Source organism: Pseudorca crassidens, chromosome 17, assembly GCF_039906515.1.
Source record: "Pseudorca crassidens isolate mPseCra1 chromosome 17, mPseCra1.hap1, whole genome shotgun sequence".
Taxonomy (NCBI): Eukaryota; Metazoa; Chordata; class Mammalia; order Artiodactyla; family Delphinidae; genus Pseudorca; species Pseudorca crassidens.
The window spans coordinates 39005158-39019736 of NC_090312.1; the positions used below are offsets into that span (position 1 = coordinate 39005158).

General features: G+C 39.1%; 1 protein-coding gene across 4 annotated transcripts in view; it reads left to right on the forward strand.

Moving 5' to 3' along the window:
• NIPAL2 (NIPA like domain containing 2) overlaps positions 1–14579 on the forward strand; it is a 73593-nt gene that overhangs the window by 25754 nt on the left and 33260 nt on the right. Inside the window, exon 4 of one of the 4 annotated variants that reach the window (XM_067711664.1) lies at positions 11566–11625. The exons of the other annotated variants lie outside the window; for them this stretch is intronic. Within the exon in view, the coding sequence (XP_067567765.1) occupies positions 11566–11625 (60 nt within the window). The remainder of the gene's footprint in view (positions 1–11565; positions 11626–14579) is intronic. 4 annotated transcript variants of the gene reach the window in all.

Below are 14579 nucleotides of genomic sequence, written 5' to 3' on the forward strand. Positions count from 1 at the left end.
AAATGTGACACAGGTTTTGTTAGTGGAGGACTTCTTGAGGCCCTGGGATGGGCCCAGGCATGCTGTCAGTCTTTCAGAGGCAGATGCAGTAAGCCAGCTTTCCCAAACCTATTGTCCACAAGGTGCCTTTATAAGAAGTATCTCAAGGGACAACAGTTTTGCAGAAAACCCTTTAGAGTTCTTCAAGCAATGCTCACAAGCAGTCACAGCATCCTAGAGACTCAAACAGGGTAGATAGCTGGCCGGTGCCTGCAGTGGGGGGTGGATAATGGGGAGTGATCCTGGTGTATAGGCAGATCTGAATTCCCAAGCCTGGGTCCAGCTTTTGGAGAAAGAGGATCAGAGCCCTTGTATCCTTGTATCACCTTATATTTTCACCCTCTTTTTCTCACTGAAGGGCTTCCTCAGTGAATAATAGGGCAAAAGCTTATTCTGACTAAAATGCTGGTTATATGCTGGCAGTCTGATTAATTCTAGATTTTGACTTGTGTTTGTTTTTCCATTAATTAAGAAAGCTTAAGAGATGGTTTTTCAATTTCGTCTAAAGCCTCGGGTGGATACTCTTCTACAGGGCAGTAGAATGGTGAAGAGCGCAAAGCTCTAGGACCACACTGCCAGCCTTCAGATCTCAGCTCTGCCCCTGGAAAGCTCTGCGACCTTGGGCAAGTTATTTAAATGGGAATATGCCTCAGCTCCCTAATCTGTAAAGTGGGGATACAAATAGTTCTTACCTCAGAAGTTGTCATGGGGAAGAATTGAGTAAACACAAACACTTAAGAACGGTGTAGGATACATAGTGCAGTGTTGGATACATAGTGCAGTGACAACTAGCCATTGTCACTGTGATTTATAATCATTATTAAAAAGAAACAAATTACCTTATTCTTTTTTTGAATTTATTTATTTAATTTATTTATTTTTGGCTGCGTTGGGTCTTCATTGCTGCGCGAAGACTTTCTCTAGTTGCAGCGAACGGGGGCTACCCTTTGTTGCGGTGCACGGGCTCCTCAGTGCAGTGGCTTCTCTTCTTGGGGAGCTCGGGTTCTAGGCACGCGGCCTTCAGTAGTTGTGCCTCATGGGCTCTAGAGCACAGGCTCAGTAGTTGTGGTGCACGGGCTTAGTTGCTCTGCAGCATGTAGGATCTTCCTGGGCCAGGGCTCGAACCCATGTGCCCTGCATTGGCAGGCGGATTCTTAACCACTGCGCCACCAGGGAAGTCCAGTACTTTATTCTTTATAACAGAGTTTACTTCCATGCCCCTGAAGGTGACTGGTGGTTAAATTATCTAAAATGGATGAACCACTTCAAGAAATGCTTTTTATTGTTCTTATCCATGCAGTAATTAATTCTCAGGGAGCAGAAATGTGGGCTTTTCACAGCTCATTTGTTCAGCCATTAAGCAGCATTTACCCTTTGACTTCTCCACAAATTCCCCACCAAAACGTGTTGGAAAATACCAAAATTTCCAAATAACCTACCAATACCAAATACATTTAAAAAACAGACACAGAAATTTGTCCAAGGAAAAACATAGCAGTCTGAGACATGCGTGCAACTTTCTGTCTTCTTGCTCTGGCTTCAAAGCACTTTTGTTCACTTGCTAATTAACTTCAGAGAGGCTTTCAGGTCTAACTGCAATTTGAGAAAGTGTTTTCTGAGAAACTAGTTATTATACCAGAAATTCAATAAAAAGAAATAAGTTGGATATTCTGAGGAGTTTGTAATAAAATTTTAAACTACTGCTAATCTTTCCTGTCCCACTTCCCCAGGAGGCCTTTCTGGGCTTCTACACTAAATTAAACAGGCTTATTCTCTCCCCCCTACACGGGTCCTCTGCTCAGCTATTTGGTGCCTTTTTGTGAATTAGAAAAAGGCATCCTTTCTCATGATACTCTATTTCAGTCTTTCTGTCTGCAAATTATAATAATACAATAATTTCATTAGAGCAGGACACTCTGGTGCCATCTGTCAGAAAATTGTCCTGAGAAATATACAAGTCACCAAGATCTGACATGTGGGTGATGCCCCCTCAGGTGTAGTGTATTCGTGCAGTGCACAACCTGCTCAACTGCATGTAGCAGCCTTGACCCTATACGTCCCCTTTGGCAACTCTCATCATGTTCACAATGACCTATTAAATGCATTCTGGCCATTCAGCTGAGACCCAGGAGACTGGTGACTGTGTGTGCCTGCTGTCTGCTCTTTTCAGGAGAGCGTGGTGCAGGAAATCACACAATACAGCCTCACAGAATTGGTTTGAATTTGAATTATGATAAAATGAGGATTGGGCATTCTGGGATGCTCTGTTCTAGGATGCTGGACGAGAAGCGTTCTGTTCTGTTCTAGGGTATTGTTTAAAAGATTTCAATTCCCAGTGAAGCACAATGGCTAAACATTTCATTGCAAACAACTTGTGAATACTCACTCCTGTAAATATTTAAAGGTTTATTAAGCTTGTCCTTTGGGGGGTCGAGTTATATTATTTGTGTATCTACAAAGCATGACTTTACATTTAATGTTTTCGTTTTTCTGTTCATCGCCATGACTGTGATCTGTGCTATGCGTCAGCATTGAGATGATTAAAAATAATAAAGTTATCAACAGTCCAAAGAGTTGAAGCCACAAAAAATTAAAGGAGGTTCGTGGTAGACCTTTCTCAGCATAAAACTGACTTGGCTAGGGGTGGCAAAGGAATGGGATATGAAGGGAGATTGTTGCAGCGGCAGGGAGGGTGGGAGAAATAAAACGTAATAGAGGACTTCCCTGGTGGCGCAGTGGTTAAGAATCTGCCTGCCAATGCAGGGCACATAGGTTCAAGCCCTGGTCCGGGAAGATCCCACATGTCGCAGAGCAGCTAAGCCCTTGAGCCACAACTACTGAGCCCACGTGCCACAACTACTGAAGCCCACGTGCCTAGAGCCCATGATCCACAACTAAAGAAGCCACAGCAATGAGAAGCCCATGCACCACAACGAAGAGCAGCCCCTGCTCACTGCAACTAGAGAAAGCCCACACGCAGCAATGAAGATCCAACACAGTCAAAAATAAATAAATAAATTTATAAAACAAAACAAAACAAAACAAATGTGATGGACATTTTTCAGTTGTATACCTCTGAGTATATTGATTTAAAGTAATTAGAAAAGAGTTCAGAGAATATATCACCTTTTTCCAAGTTAAATTCAGGCAACAGTTTAGAAATAGTTAAGAAACTAATATTGAATGAGCGTCCACCTTGCCAGGTACTGTATGAAACATACAACCTTGTTATTTTACTTAATTACTGCCCAGATGAATAGAAGTGAGTAATAAGTAGGTTAAATTTGAGATGAATTATATGAGATCAAACACTTGGAATTTTATATGGAATGATAAAATTAATAGCAGTGAGGTCTCCTTGGCCCTGGAATAATTTCCTAAGAGAAGTAGTCACCCTGTGACTGGGCTAATTTGAATTAAGGCTGGAAAGCTGACTGCACTGAGAGAATGAGGCAGATGACTGGTAAGTCTTTTCCATCTCTCATTTTCCCTAACATGCTGGCTTTTGCTCAAATTGAAATTCATGATGTGGAATATACGTTGTTTCGTGTATTTCTGTGTGCCATTATAAAGCTGTAAGCTGAAATGTGTCTGTATTCCATTAAATGATGGTCATAGCACAGCCAGAAAGCCCTGGTGAGGCCTTTTGGAATTCCAGAGAAGTCATCTCAAGCAGAAACTTTGGTCTCCAAGATTTTTATTAGAAACAAATGAAAGAAAACATAAACAGGCCAATGAGCGAGTGACCTGTAGTGTTCCACAAACCTCGATGCTGTGGATTCTCTCAGTCCTTTAGCGCCCTGCGCTTGGTGCCAGCCTGGATGAAGTCATTGGAGCTCTAAACCTCACGGGCTGCCTGTGATAGTGGCACTTTACACGGACGTTTATTTTAATGTTGGAAATATGCAGAAAATATCCCTTTTCTCAGTGGCTTGCTGGGTTGTCTGCCTTAGCACATTTGTCTCAAAACCAGCCTAAATAAGATGTGTGAAATAAATCTCTGAAGTTCTCATTTTGTGTCTGCTCATGCACTCTCAGCTGAAAGCATTCCTAAAACCTAAAAAACTTTATTTGAAACATCTTTTCCACCCATCCTTATTTTCTGAGAACGCCACAGTGTATTTCTAAAGAAATTGCTAATGATGATGTAATGCACTATTACATTTATAATACAGAGTTAATCCTGTCAGTGACAGTAGTTTTACTTTTTTGGACTCCTTTCAATTTAATCACTAATGTACGTCAAGAAAAATGTAGAAAAGAAAAGATTGGGTTTCCCTGGTGGCACAGTGGTTAAGAATCCGCCTGCCAGTGCAGGGGACATGGGTTCGAGCCCTGGTCCGGGAAGATCCCACATGCTGCAGAGCAACTAAGCCCATGTGCCACAATGACTGAGCCTGCGCTGTAGAGCCCGTGCGCCACAACTACTGAGCCTGTGCTCTAGAGCCTGCGAGCCACAACTACTGAAGCCCGTACACCTAGAGCCCGTGCTCCACAACAAAGAGAAGCCACCACTATGAGAAGCCCACGCACCACAACGAAGTGTAGGCCCCGCTTGCTGCAACTAGAGAAAGCAAGGAAGACCCAACGCAGCCAAAAGTAAATAAATAAATAAATTTATTAAAGAAAAAAGAAAAGATTATTGTTCATAATCCAGGTCAATTTCCTCATTTGAAATTATGCACTTTACCTACAATTTCATTATCTTCAATAAATGACAATGGCAATTTTTTTCCCTTTTTAAAATTGAGGTATAGTTAATTCACAATGTTGTGTTAATTTCAAGTGTACCGCAAAGAGATTTAGTTATATATATATAATATATACGTATTTTTTTCAGACTCATTTCCATTATAGGTTAGTACAAGATATTAAGTCTAGTTCCCTGTGCTATACAGTAGGTCCTTGTTGTTTACCTGTTTTGTATATCGTAGTGTGTACATGTTAATCCCGAACTCCTAATTTATCTCTCCTACCCCCTGCCCCCTGTTATTCCTTTTGGTAACCACAAGTTTGTTTTCTATGTCTGTGAATCTATTTCTGTTTTATAAATAAGTTCATTTGTATCATTTTTTTTAGATTGCACAAATAAGTGATAACATATAATATTTGTCTTTCTGTGTCTGATTTACTTCACTTAATTTGATAATCTCTAGGTCCATCCATGTTGCTTCAAATGGCATTATTTCATTCTTTCTATGGCTGAGTAATATTCCATTGTATATATATACCACATCTTCTTTATCCATTCATGTTGATGGACATTTAGGTTGCTTCCACATCTCGTCTATTGTGAATAGTGCTGCTATGAACATGGGTGTGCACGTATCTCTTTGAATTATAGTTTCGTCTGGAAGTATGCCCAGGAGTGGGATTGCCGGATCACATGGCAACTCTATTTTTAGTTTTTAAGAAACCTCCATACTGTTCTCCATAGTGGCTGCACCAATTTACATTCCCATCAACAATGTAGGAGGGTAGGAGGCTTCCTTTTTCTCCACACCCTCTAGCTATTTTTTAATTAACATGAATTACTGGACACTTTCATTCCTGCCAATATGGATGGTGGGACAACTTTTCTCTCTATAAAGAAACATTTTTCAAAGTGTCACATCCTCAGATTTTCAAATCCTAATTCCGTGGAATTCACTGTAATTGACATACTTTTCCCCTCCAATTGTACAACTAACGGGGAACCGTCGTTTTGGAGAAGTCAGTACCTCAAAACGGCCAGAGTTGATTGAGCCCATGAGCACACTCATCGCGTCCACGTGTTTGAAGCTTGATTGTGACTGACATGAAAGTGCTTTTGTGGTTTGCTTTTTAGCAGTACAATAAAGTTGCCATTATAAGTGGTCAGAAACCACAAGCCAGATATTTACATGTGAGGATCTGTTTGTAGCATTATTATATAAATATGTTCTTTTCATGTCATGGGTTCTTTTTTTTTATAAAAGAGTGCTTTCTTTACTACTTTGTCTTCTACTTTCCTATATTATAAACATATACCCTGCTTTCTCTTCAGATCATAGAGGTTAAACAATAACTTGAATATCCAGGCAGGAAAATTGATGACATTTTCATTTGCGGACTAGATCAGAGTTTACAAACTGGTGGCCTGTAGACCAGATCTGGCCACTGTTGTGTTTTGCTTGGCTCAAAGAATGTATTTTAAAAATACAAATTAATTTCCCATGTTTAAAAATTGGATAGTGATACACAAAAACTGGATTTTTGTCTTAAAGTATCAGATTTGGTAACACTGGACTTGCAGTTGGCTAGGGCTGAATTCTGACTGCCACCTTTCACTAATCTTGTGTACGCCAGGTCACCACCGCTCCACAGCCCCTCATCGCCACAGCCCACCACCCTCATTATTCTTTCTTCTTTAGAGGATTACCTAACTGGCCCCTGGAGGCATTTGAGTTTGTGACCTGTGGACCAAAGTTTTTTTCTTTCCAGCTTTATCAGATAAGAATATCATATCCATAATCACATTTAAGTAAGGTGTAATTGAGTTTTAAAACTTTGGGTTAAATTTGTCTTTTTAGAGGTGGTCATAAAAGGGTAAAAAATGGAAGGAAGTAAATAAATGTGAACAAACTCGTTTAAAAACAGCCATACCATAACACATTTAAATAGTTACTGAAGTCTCTTCTGTGCTCTTCAACCTTTAATAAAAAAATTATTATCTGGGGAGAAAGGGAATTTAAGTAAAAGGTGCACATATATCTTAATGTTGAAAATGGAAAAAAGGAATGCCAATTTACCTGTTACTCTACAGACACAAAAATCTAAACTCACATGTAAAAGTCTACCCTTGAGTGTCATTGCTAACATATAGAAAGTTGATGCTTAACTTCTGGTTTACTAATCCCCATTAGTAGCTATTACAGAAGATAATCTAAATCAAGTTTGTACATCCTATCTGAACTCTCATATGCCAACTCTTGACCACATTAAGGTAAGTAGCTCTTCCATAATTACAGCCAGCTCTTGTGATGTCAGAGTGGAGGTGAATGAAGAAGAAACGAAGGTTTATTCCTACGTAGATCAGGAAGCATTAGGGAGCTCAGCGTCAGGGCACATGTCTACCCTTGGGACTGGCACCTCCCCTATGCCTGGACCTGGTTCAGCTGAAGCCACGGGGATCTTGCTAGGCCTCTATCTGTTTTCATCTAGAAATCCGAATCAGAATGCCCAAGTGTAAGTTTCCTTGCATCAACCTTGACAGGAAATCGTCTCCATTCTGGTTGTTAAACCAAGTGACATTTAATGGCTGAAAAGAGTAGAGATGACTCACCAGTAGGAGTCAGTCCATTATAATTGTTGCTGAGATTCTCCTGACCATAAAGTATTATGATGAAGGCCAAGTGACTACCTTAAGACACTGCCCCATGGGCGCACTCTTTTGAACCAAAGAAAATACTAGAAAAAACTTTTTTGTCCTTTCCTCTTACAGAGTATTCCTACTATATTTTTTTAAAATTGATCATTTCTTTCTTTTTTTTATATTTATTTTATTTATTTACCTTCTTTTGGGGGGGCGGGCTGCCTCAGGTCTAGTTGCGGCATGCGGGGTCTTCATTGAGGCATGTGGGATCTTTCATCGAGGCTCCGGCTCTTTGTTGTGGTGCGCAGGCTTCTCTCTAGTTGTGGCGCACGGGCACCAGGGCGTGTGGGCTTTCTAGTTTGCGGCACACCGGCTCTCTAGTTGAGGCGCGCGAGCTCAGTAGTTGTGGCGCGCGGGCTTAGTTGCCCCATGGCATGTGGGATCTTAGTTACCCAACCAGGGATCGAACCTGTGTCCCCTGCACTGGAAGGCGGGTTCTTTACCACTGGACCACCAGGGAAGTCCCCCTACTATATTTTTTTCCCCATAACCACTGTTTGAATTTTGGTATGTTATCTTTCATATGCTACCTTTTACCTTCTTTTTTTAATGCATTATGATCATTGTGGTCACAATGCCTCTGGAGTCACTGTGTTCACTGTGTAATGAATTGAACTCCAGTGTCCAGGATCACGCTGTATAGACCAGTGTCTGGGAGCACTCTCTGTGTAGACCCACGTCCTGTGAAGGCCAGGATGGAAAAGGATTCACGAACCTCTGCCCAAATATGCCTGTAGTCAAAAATGTACACAAAACTCTGAGTGCTGAAGTTAGTGCTCAGTGGTAAACTATAGTTTAATAAGTTACAAGTGTGTTCTGTTTTAATGCTTTTGAACTATTGATCTTGAAATACTCTATTTTTAAATATTAAACTTTACTATAGGAATAAAAGTGTAATAGTTTTCCCCCCGTTGTACATGTTTATTAGGCAATGGTTGTTGATGTAGCAGCAACTAGACAGGGTTGAGTTTGACAGATCTCTGACTGCAAATATATATGGGAGCATTTCCGTTTATTTATCTTTTCTCATTTAAAAAATTTACTTCTGTTCTTAGAAGTCATGTTATTAGCTGTTGCTCAGAAACTGTCTTTTTCTCAGCACAGCTCGCATTTTAACCATGTTTTGCAAGATAAATTAGTTATAAGTAGATGTATCTTAATAGAATGTTCTTTTTTATTACTTTCTTTGATAGATAAACTCATTCTCTTATCTGAAAATTTTGTAGAAAATCACATTCTCTTAAAACTTAAAAAAATGCATCAGACATATAAATTCTTTCAGAAAGTAAAGGTAGCGTATTTATGTTTCATAAAACTCTATTTTATGTCAATTGATATAATTTGATGCTTATGGTATATTTCAATTTTATTGTTACCAGTCATGTCCTTTTTGCTTTCAGCAGTGAAATTATCTCCTACATAACATTCTTCCCTCTTCCTTCTGAAAGTGAAATTATTTATGAGATGGTGGCTTAGCAACAAGAAGAGAAGGAAAATGATCCTTTCTTACTCCAAGAGAGAAATGGAGTGTCGTGTATTAGAAAGAGCTCTGGACTGGAATGAGGAAATACGCATGCTGGTTCCAGCTGTGCTGTTATATAAATGTTTGTTAGATGAATGGATCAGTTTCCTTGGACCTCAGTTTCCCAATTGTAAAGTTTAGAACCTAGAGTAGATTATCTCTCTGTCTACTATTAGCTCTAAAATTTCCTTATTCCACGTAAGCAATGTCTACCTTCTTATTGGAATCCTTTGCTGTGAAATGGTCAGTTCAAGTATTGTTATAATGGAATGCGTTTGGTATGTGTTAGTGTAATGATACCTCACCTATTTTTTGTTGTTAATCTATCTCCCTCCGCTTGGGAACATTCTTTACCTAATTACACAAGAAGTCAGTAATGGGAGTTGGGAGTGAAGTCTTGATTTTTATACTTTTATACTTTAGTATACACTTTTATACTTTTCTAATGCTCTAACATGTGAAATTAGTTTCCATGAATTATTTGGTCCAAATCTGAAATAGAAATTTATCATACATTTTTATGCTTGTCCCAAACTCAATTCTTAATGTAACGGGCTACATAGCTATACATTAATTTATCTTCAGAAAATATTGCTTTAATGTTTTAAAGCCATGCCACACAATAAACTCATGCTTGGTGGACATTTCCCATGCTCTGTTTATTTTGTGTGAAGCCCCCATTCCTATAAATAACCTGCTCAGGAAAAATTTGCAAGGACATAGCTCAACTTGAATGAGAGAGAGCTAGGTTGAAAAAAAGATGGAAAAAACATATGTGGATTCCAGCTTATCCTGAATGAGTGTTCTGGCGTGGATTTTATTTCATTTTAAATCAATTCCCAGAGCACCAGATATAGTTACATTCAAGCTTCACTGATTTAATGTATTATAATTCAGATTCATTAAAATTATATCTATGAAGAATTTTTAATGACATGGCAAATGGTAATACAGTAACTGAGGAAACTGAGAAAAGAAATTTTGCCTTACAGTTTGATCTCAACCAGAGGGAAATAAACACACAAACATATTAACTGTGGTTCTTTCCTAGATGATGAGATTATTTTATAATGATTTTCCTTTCTGTATTTTTGCTTTAAAAAAAATAAGAAATGCAACTAATAGTTTTTGTCAAATATTTAAAATACAAATAATTGTTTTTTGTTTTTGTATTATTGCAAATTTGGATCTTCCCTTGCCTCTACTCATGACTCCATAAGAGGAACAGCTCAGATTCAACTTACCCCACACACACCTGAGGCCATAGCAGTAGGTCATGGCACAGTTGTAAGGCTGAGGTTTCAGTAGCATCAATAATGGGAAAGAGGGTCTTCAACATCACAAGGGTCAGCAAATGCAGGAGATCCCACCAGCACTTTTATTTATGTGCTGAGTACTAAGGCATATCTCAGAGTAAAAGGCATATCTCAGAATAAAAGGAACCGATAACCTTTTGCAGGCATATCTCAGAGTAAAAGGAACTGATAACCTTTTGCAGGAGACAGGCAAAAAAAATCCTAAGTCTAACAAAAAAGTTATATAATATAAGGGGTAATCACACATATGGGTGGAGTGGTCAACTCGGTCTGGGGGAATCCAGAGGTGATGCTTGAGTCTAGAGTTGGGTGAAAGGATGGAGGCAGAGTTGCCCAGGGAATAGCTTATATAAAAGTCCTTTAGCATGAAACTCAATAGGGGTTCTGGGAATTATGATTATTTTAGTAAGAGTGGACATAGAATATAAAAGAGATCGAGGGCAAACGTGGCAAGGAAATTGTCAGGAGTAAAATCATGGCTGTCTTTGAATGTCATGCTTAGTAGTTTGACATTTGTCTCTGGATGGCTAGAAGCCATTAAGAGGTTTTAAAGCTGTGGTTTTACATTAGATTTCCATTTTGGAAAGACGACTCCTAGTGCTGTGGGGAAGGGGTAGTGAAATGGGAGGCTCCAGAGGGAAGCTACTTTAACGGTCTAAGCCTGAGGTGAAGCTGACCTGAACCATGACAAGGGAATGAAGAGGGATGGACTTGAGAGACAATGAAATCCAGACTTAAAAGACCCAGTAGCCTGTTAGATGTGTGGTGTGAAGGAGAGGGGATACCAGGAGGAGTCTTAGGATCCTGGTGTTCAATAGAGGTATCCCTGGAATAGGGATTATGGGAGGAGATGATGGGAAATAATGTTTCCGTTTGGAATATATTTAAAGTTAAGACTTCCTCCTTTTCATCCTTTCTTCTTTCCTTCCCTACTATCTCTTTCTGCCTTTCCATCCCTTCCTTCCTTCCTTCCTTCTTTCCTTCCTTCCTTCCTTCTTTCCTTCCTTCCTTCCTTCCTTTTCTCTACATTCATTCATTTAGTAAACTCTTATTAAGCCCTCACTGTATACCATGCACTATCCCAGTCACTGTCGTAGGTTCATTGTAATCCACGCCAATTTCCATGAATCCTCAACCAGGAGGGGCAAGAGGCCATCTTCACAGCCCCAGCCGCCAGGTGTCTCTGACCAGGACACAGCTAGTCAGGCCTAAGACTACTTAACTCCTTTCAAATGGCATTGCATAATATATGTTTTTATATTTGGAAACACCACTAATGGCCATTTTCTTTCTAGGTAGTGCCATTATTTCTGTTATGTTTCTGAAAGAAAATTTGAGAGCCTCAGATTTACTAGGTAAGTAATTATTTAATTCATGTAATTAAAACACTGCTTGATGAGGAAATAAATAATCCTATCCAATAAAAATATGTGTTCTAAAAACAGGCAACACATTACTGAAATGGATATAGTCTCATCTAGAGGCGAACATTATTCTATCTTGGAACTGCCATCTGCTCTTTGACACGAAATACGTGCACCTTCATCATACCCTCTGCCCATGCCATTGACCACAGCAAATCATTATTTTACAGTATTATTATTATGAATGTTACGAAATTTTTATGAACATAATAAAATCCAAGAAAACATCTGTGTTACCTAATAGAGTATTCCACTTCATAGGACATATTTGATAGATTGTTGTATGAAAGTGCTACATAAAAATGAAAACCACATACAAAAATTAGATGCACCAAATAACTGCCTAATTTCTATTTAGCCCTTTCCAAAAGTAACATAGAATGTTGATCTTCAAAATTTTATTTAGAAATACAGCTATTAATGGAAAATCACAGTAGCCTTCCTGGCTGTAAAAGATTTCCGCTATATGGCAAAGCCATCACATATTGATCGTATCTTCTACCTCTAGTTGGAAATATCATTAGTGAGAAGAATTATAGAGCTTCATATTTTCTTCCTTGACAAAATCCTGTCTGAATTACTGCTGACATATGATAATGAGTATAATACTTTAGAAACTTTAAATAAATCTATGTCTACTCAGTTCCAAAAAGATCATTTTTAAAAAATTTTGAGCTTAAATGTGACACCAGTGTTGGTATGTTGAACATTTGTTTCCCTGATCATGTTTCCCTTGAGCCTAGTGTCTTGAAAGAGTTTTCACTTTTTCTTTTTCCTCCTTGGTTTGATTCTGCTAGTAGAGTTTTTAGTCAACATGGTCAAATTTTCATGGTTAAAATGTTTTTCCAAATGCATTCATATGTGAATTCAAATATATTATTTTTCTGTACTCTTTTTTTGTACTGTTTATGGACTCATTTGGGGAGGTGGTATGGAATCAGAAATAAGAATGAGCAATGCCTGAGTTTTATAGATTAAAACAACTAGGTCCCACATTATGTTTCTCTTTTATCAAAAGTCTTAGGGAACTTTAAATCATTTAATCTAACATATGTCATCTTTTGTAGTTAATGGTTGGTTAATGTTTAAATAAATGTAAGGTATTTAATGAGGTAATACAGATGGATGTAAAGGAAAACTTGCCAATTATCGTGAACCCTTGTGATAAAAAGATGATTAAGACAGAATCCCTGCCTTCAGATAATACAGTCAATGATAAAATATATACAAAAACACATTTTTTTCAAAGCAGAAGATAATATGTATCATAATGCCTTGAGCCTTTAGTTTAGAGCTGGGTTTCTCAACCTCAGCACTACTAACATTTTAGGCTGGATAATTCTTCATCCTAGGGGGCTGTCCTATGCGTTGTAAGGTGTTCAGCAGCATCCCTTTTGGCCTTTACCCAGTAGATGCCAGTAGCACACTTTGCCCCAGTTATGACTACCAAAAAAGACTTCAAACACTGTCAAATCTCCCCTGGGGGGCAAAATTGCCTCCGGTTGAGAACCACTGGTTTAGAATAAAGAGAGATTACTCTAGCTGGGAAGCTCAGAGAGAATTTTCTACAGCAGAGGTACCATTTGAATCAGTTCTGACAGCTGAATAGGACAGGCATGGGCCACATCCAAGCATTTGGAGAAAGACATACAGAGGGAATAACACGAGAAGTGTTGACAAAGGTACAAAAAAAGTACGGCAAGTTTCTATGTAATACTGTACTACAACCACTGCCAATGAGGATTAGGGGAAAAATTAAGGCAAGTCATAACTATAGAAAGGGAAGAAACAGAAATATCAATAGGTGCCAATGATTTGATTTTATACTTAGAAAACCCGACCAACTAAACGTTGCTAAAAGCAGTATACTAGCTCGACATCAAAGGATATAAATTAAACTCACTCTCAAGGGTTCAAATCTGTATTCAACTTCTGCTATCAACTGTGTGGCCAACGTATTACTTAACTTCTCTAAGCCTCAGTTTGCTGACAAATATAGACGACTGTTTTGGGGGGAGGGGGTTGTTTGTTTTTTAATCTTTGGCACGTGGCACGCAGCATGCAGGATCTTAGTTCCCCAACCAGGGATGGAAGCCACGCCCCCTGCAGTGGAAGCGTGGAATCTTAACCACCGGACGGCCAGGGAAGTCCCTAGAAGACTGTTTTAAGGGTCACATTGGGTAATTGATACATGCACTTTGAGAAATGTAAAGCCCTGTTAATAAAATTGGCATTATTTCTGTGATCAACTTCATTACCAAGAGGTAATACTAAAACATAAGAAATAGGAAACACGCACACATACACACATAAAAAAAACACAAACAAAAACCTCTATTAGGGCTTCCCTGGTGGCGCAGTGGTTGAGAGTCCGCCTGCCGATGCAGGGGACACGGGTTCGTGCCTCGGTCCGGGAAGATCCCACATGCCGCGGAGCGGCTGGGCCCGTGAGCCATGGCCGCTGAGCCTGCGCGTCCGGAGCCTGTGCTCCACAGTGGGAGAGGCCACAGCAGTGAGAGGCCCGCGTACCGCAAAAAAAAAAAAAAAAAAAAAAAAAAACCCTCTATTAATTCTTTGCTAATTTCTCTTACTTTAATAACAGTCAACATTTATCAAATATTTACCCCTTTCAGGTACTGTGTTTTACATGAACCACCTCATTTAAATGTAGGAACAATCCATTTAGAGAACTGATACTTAGATTAAATAACTTAACCAAGGTCAAATAATCAGTCAGTGGTGGACCGGTGTTCTAATAATGGCAGCCTGATTTAACTATAGCATAATGGGTGAGGGTAAGTCTCAAGTGTCAGAGAGCTATGTGACCTTTGCTAAGTTACTCAGTCTCTTTAAGCCTCATTTCCTCAACCTTAAAATGAAGTATT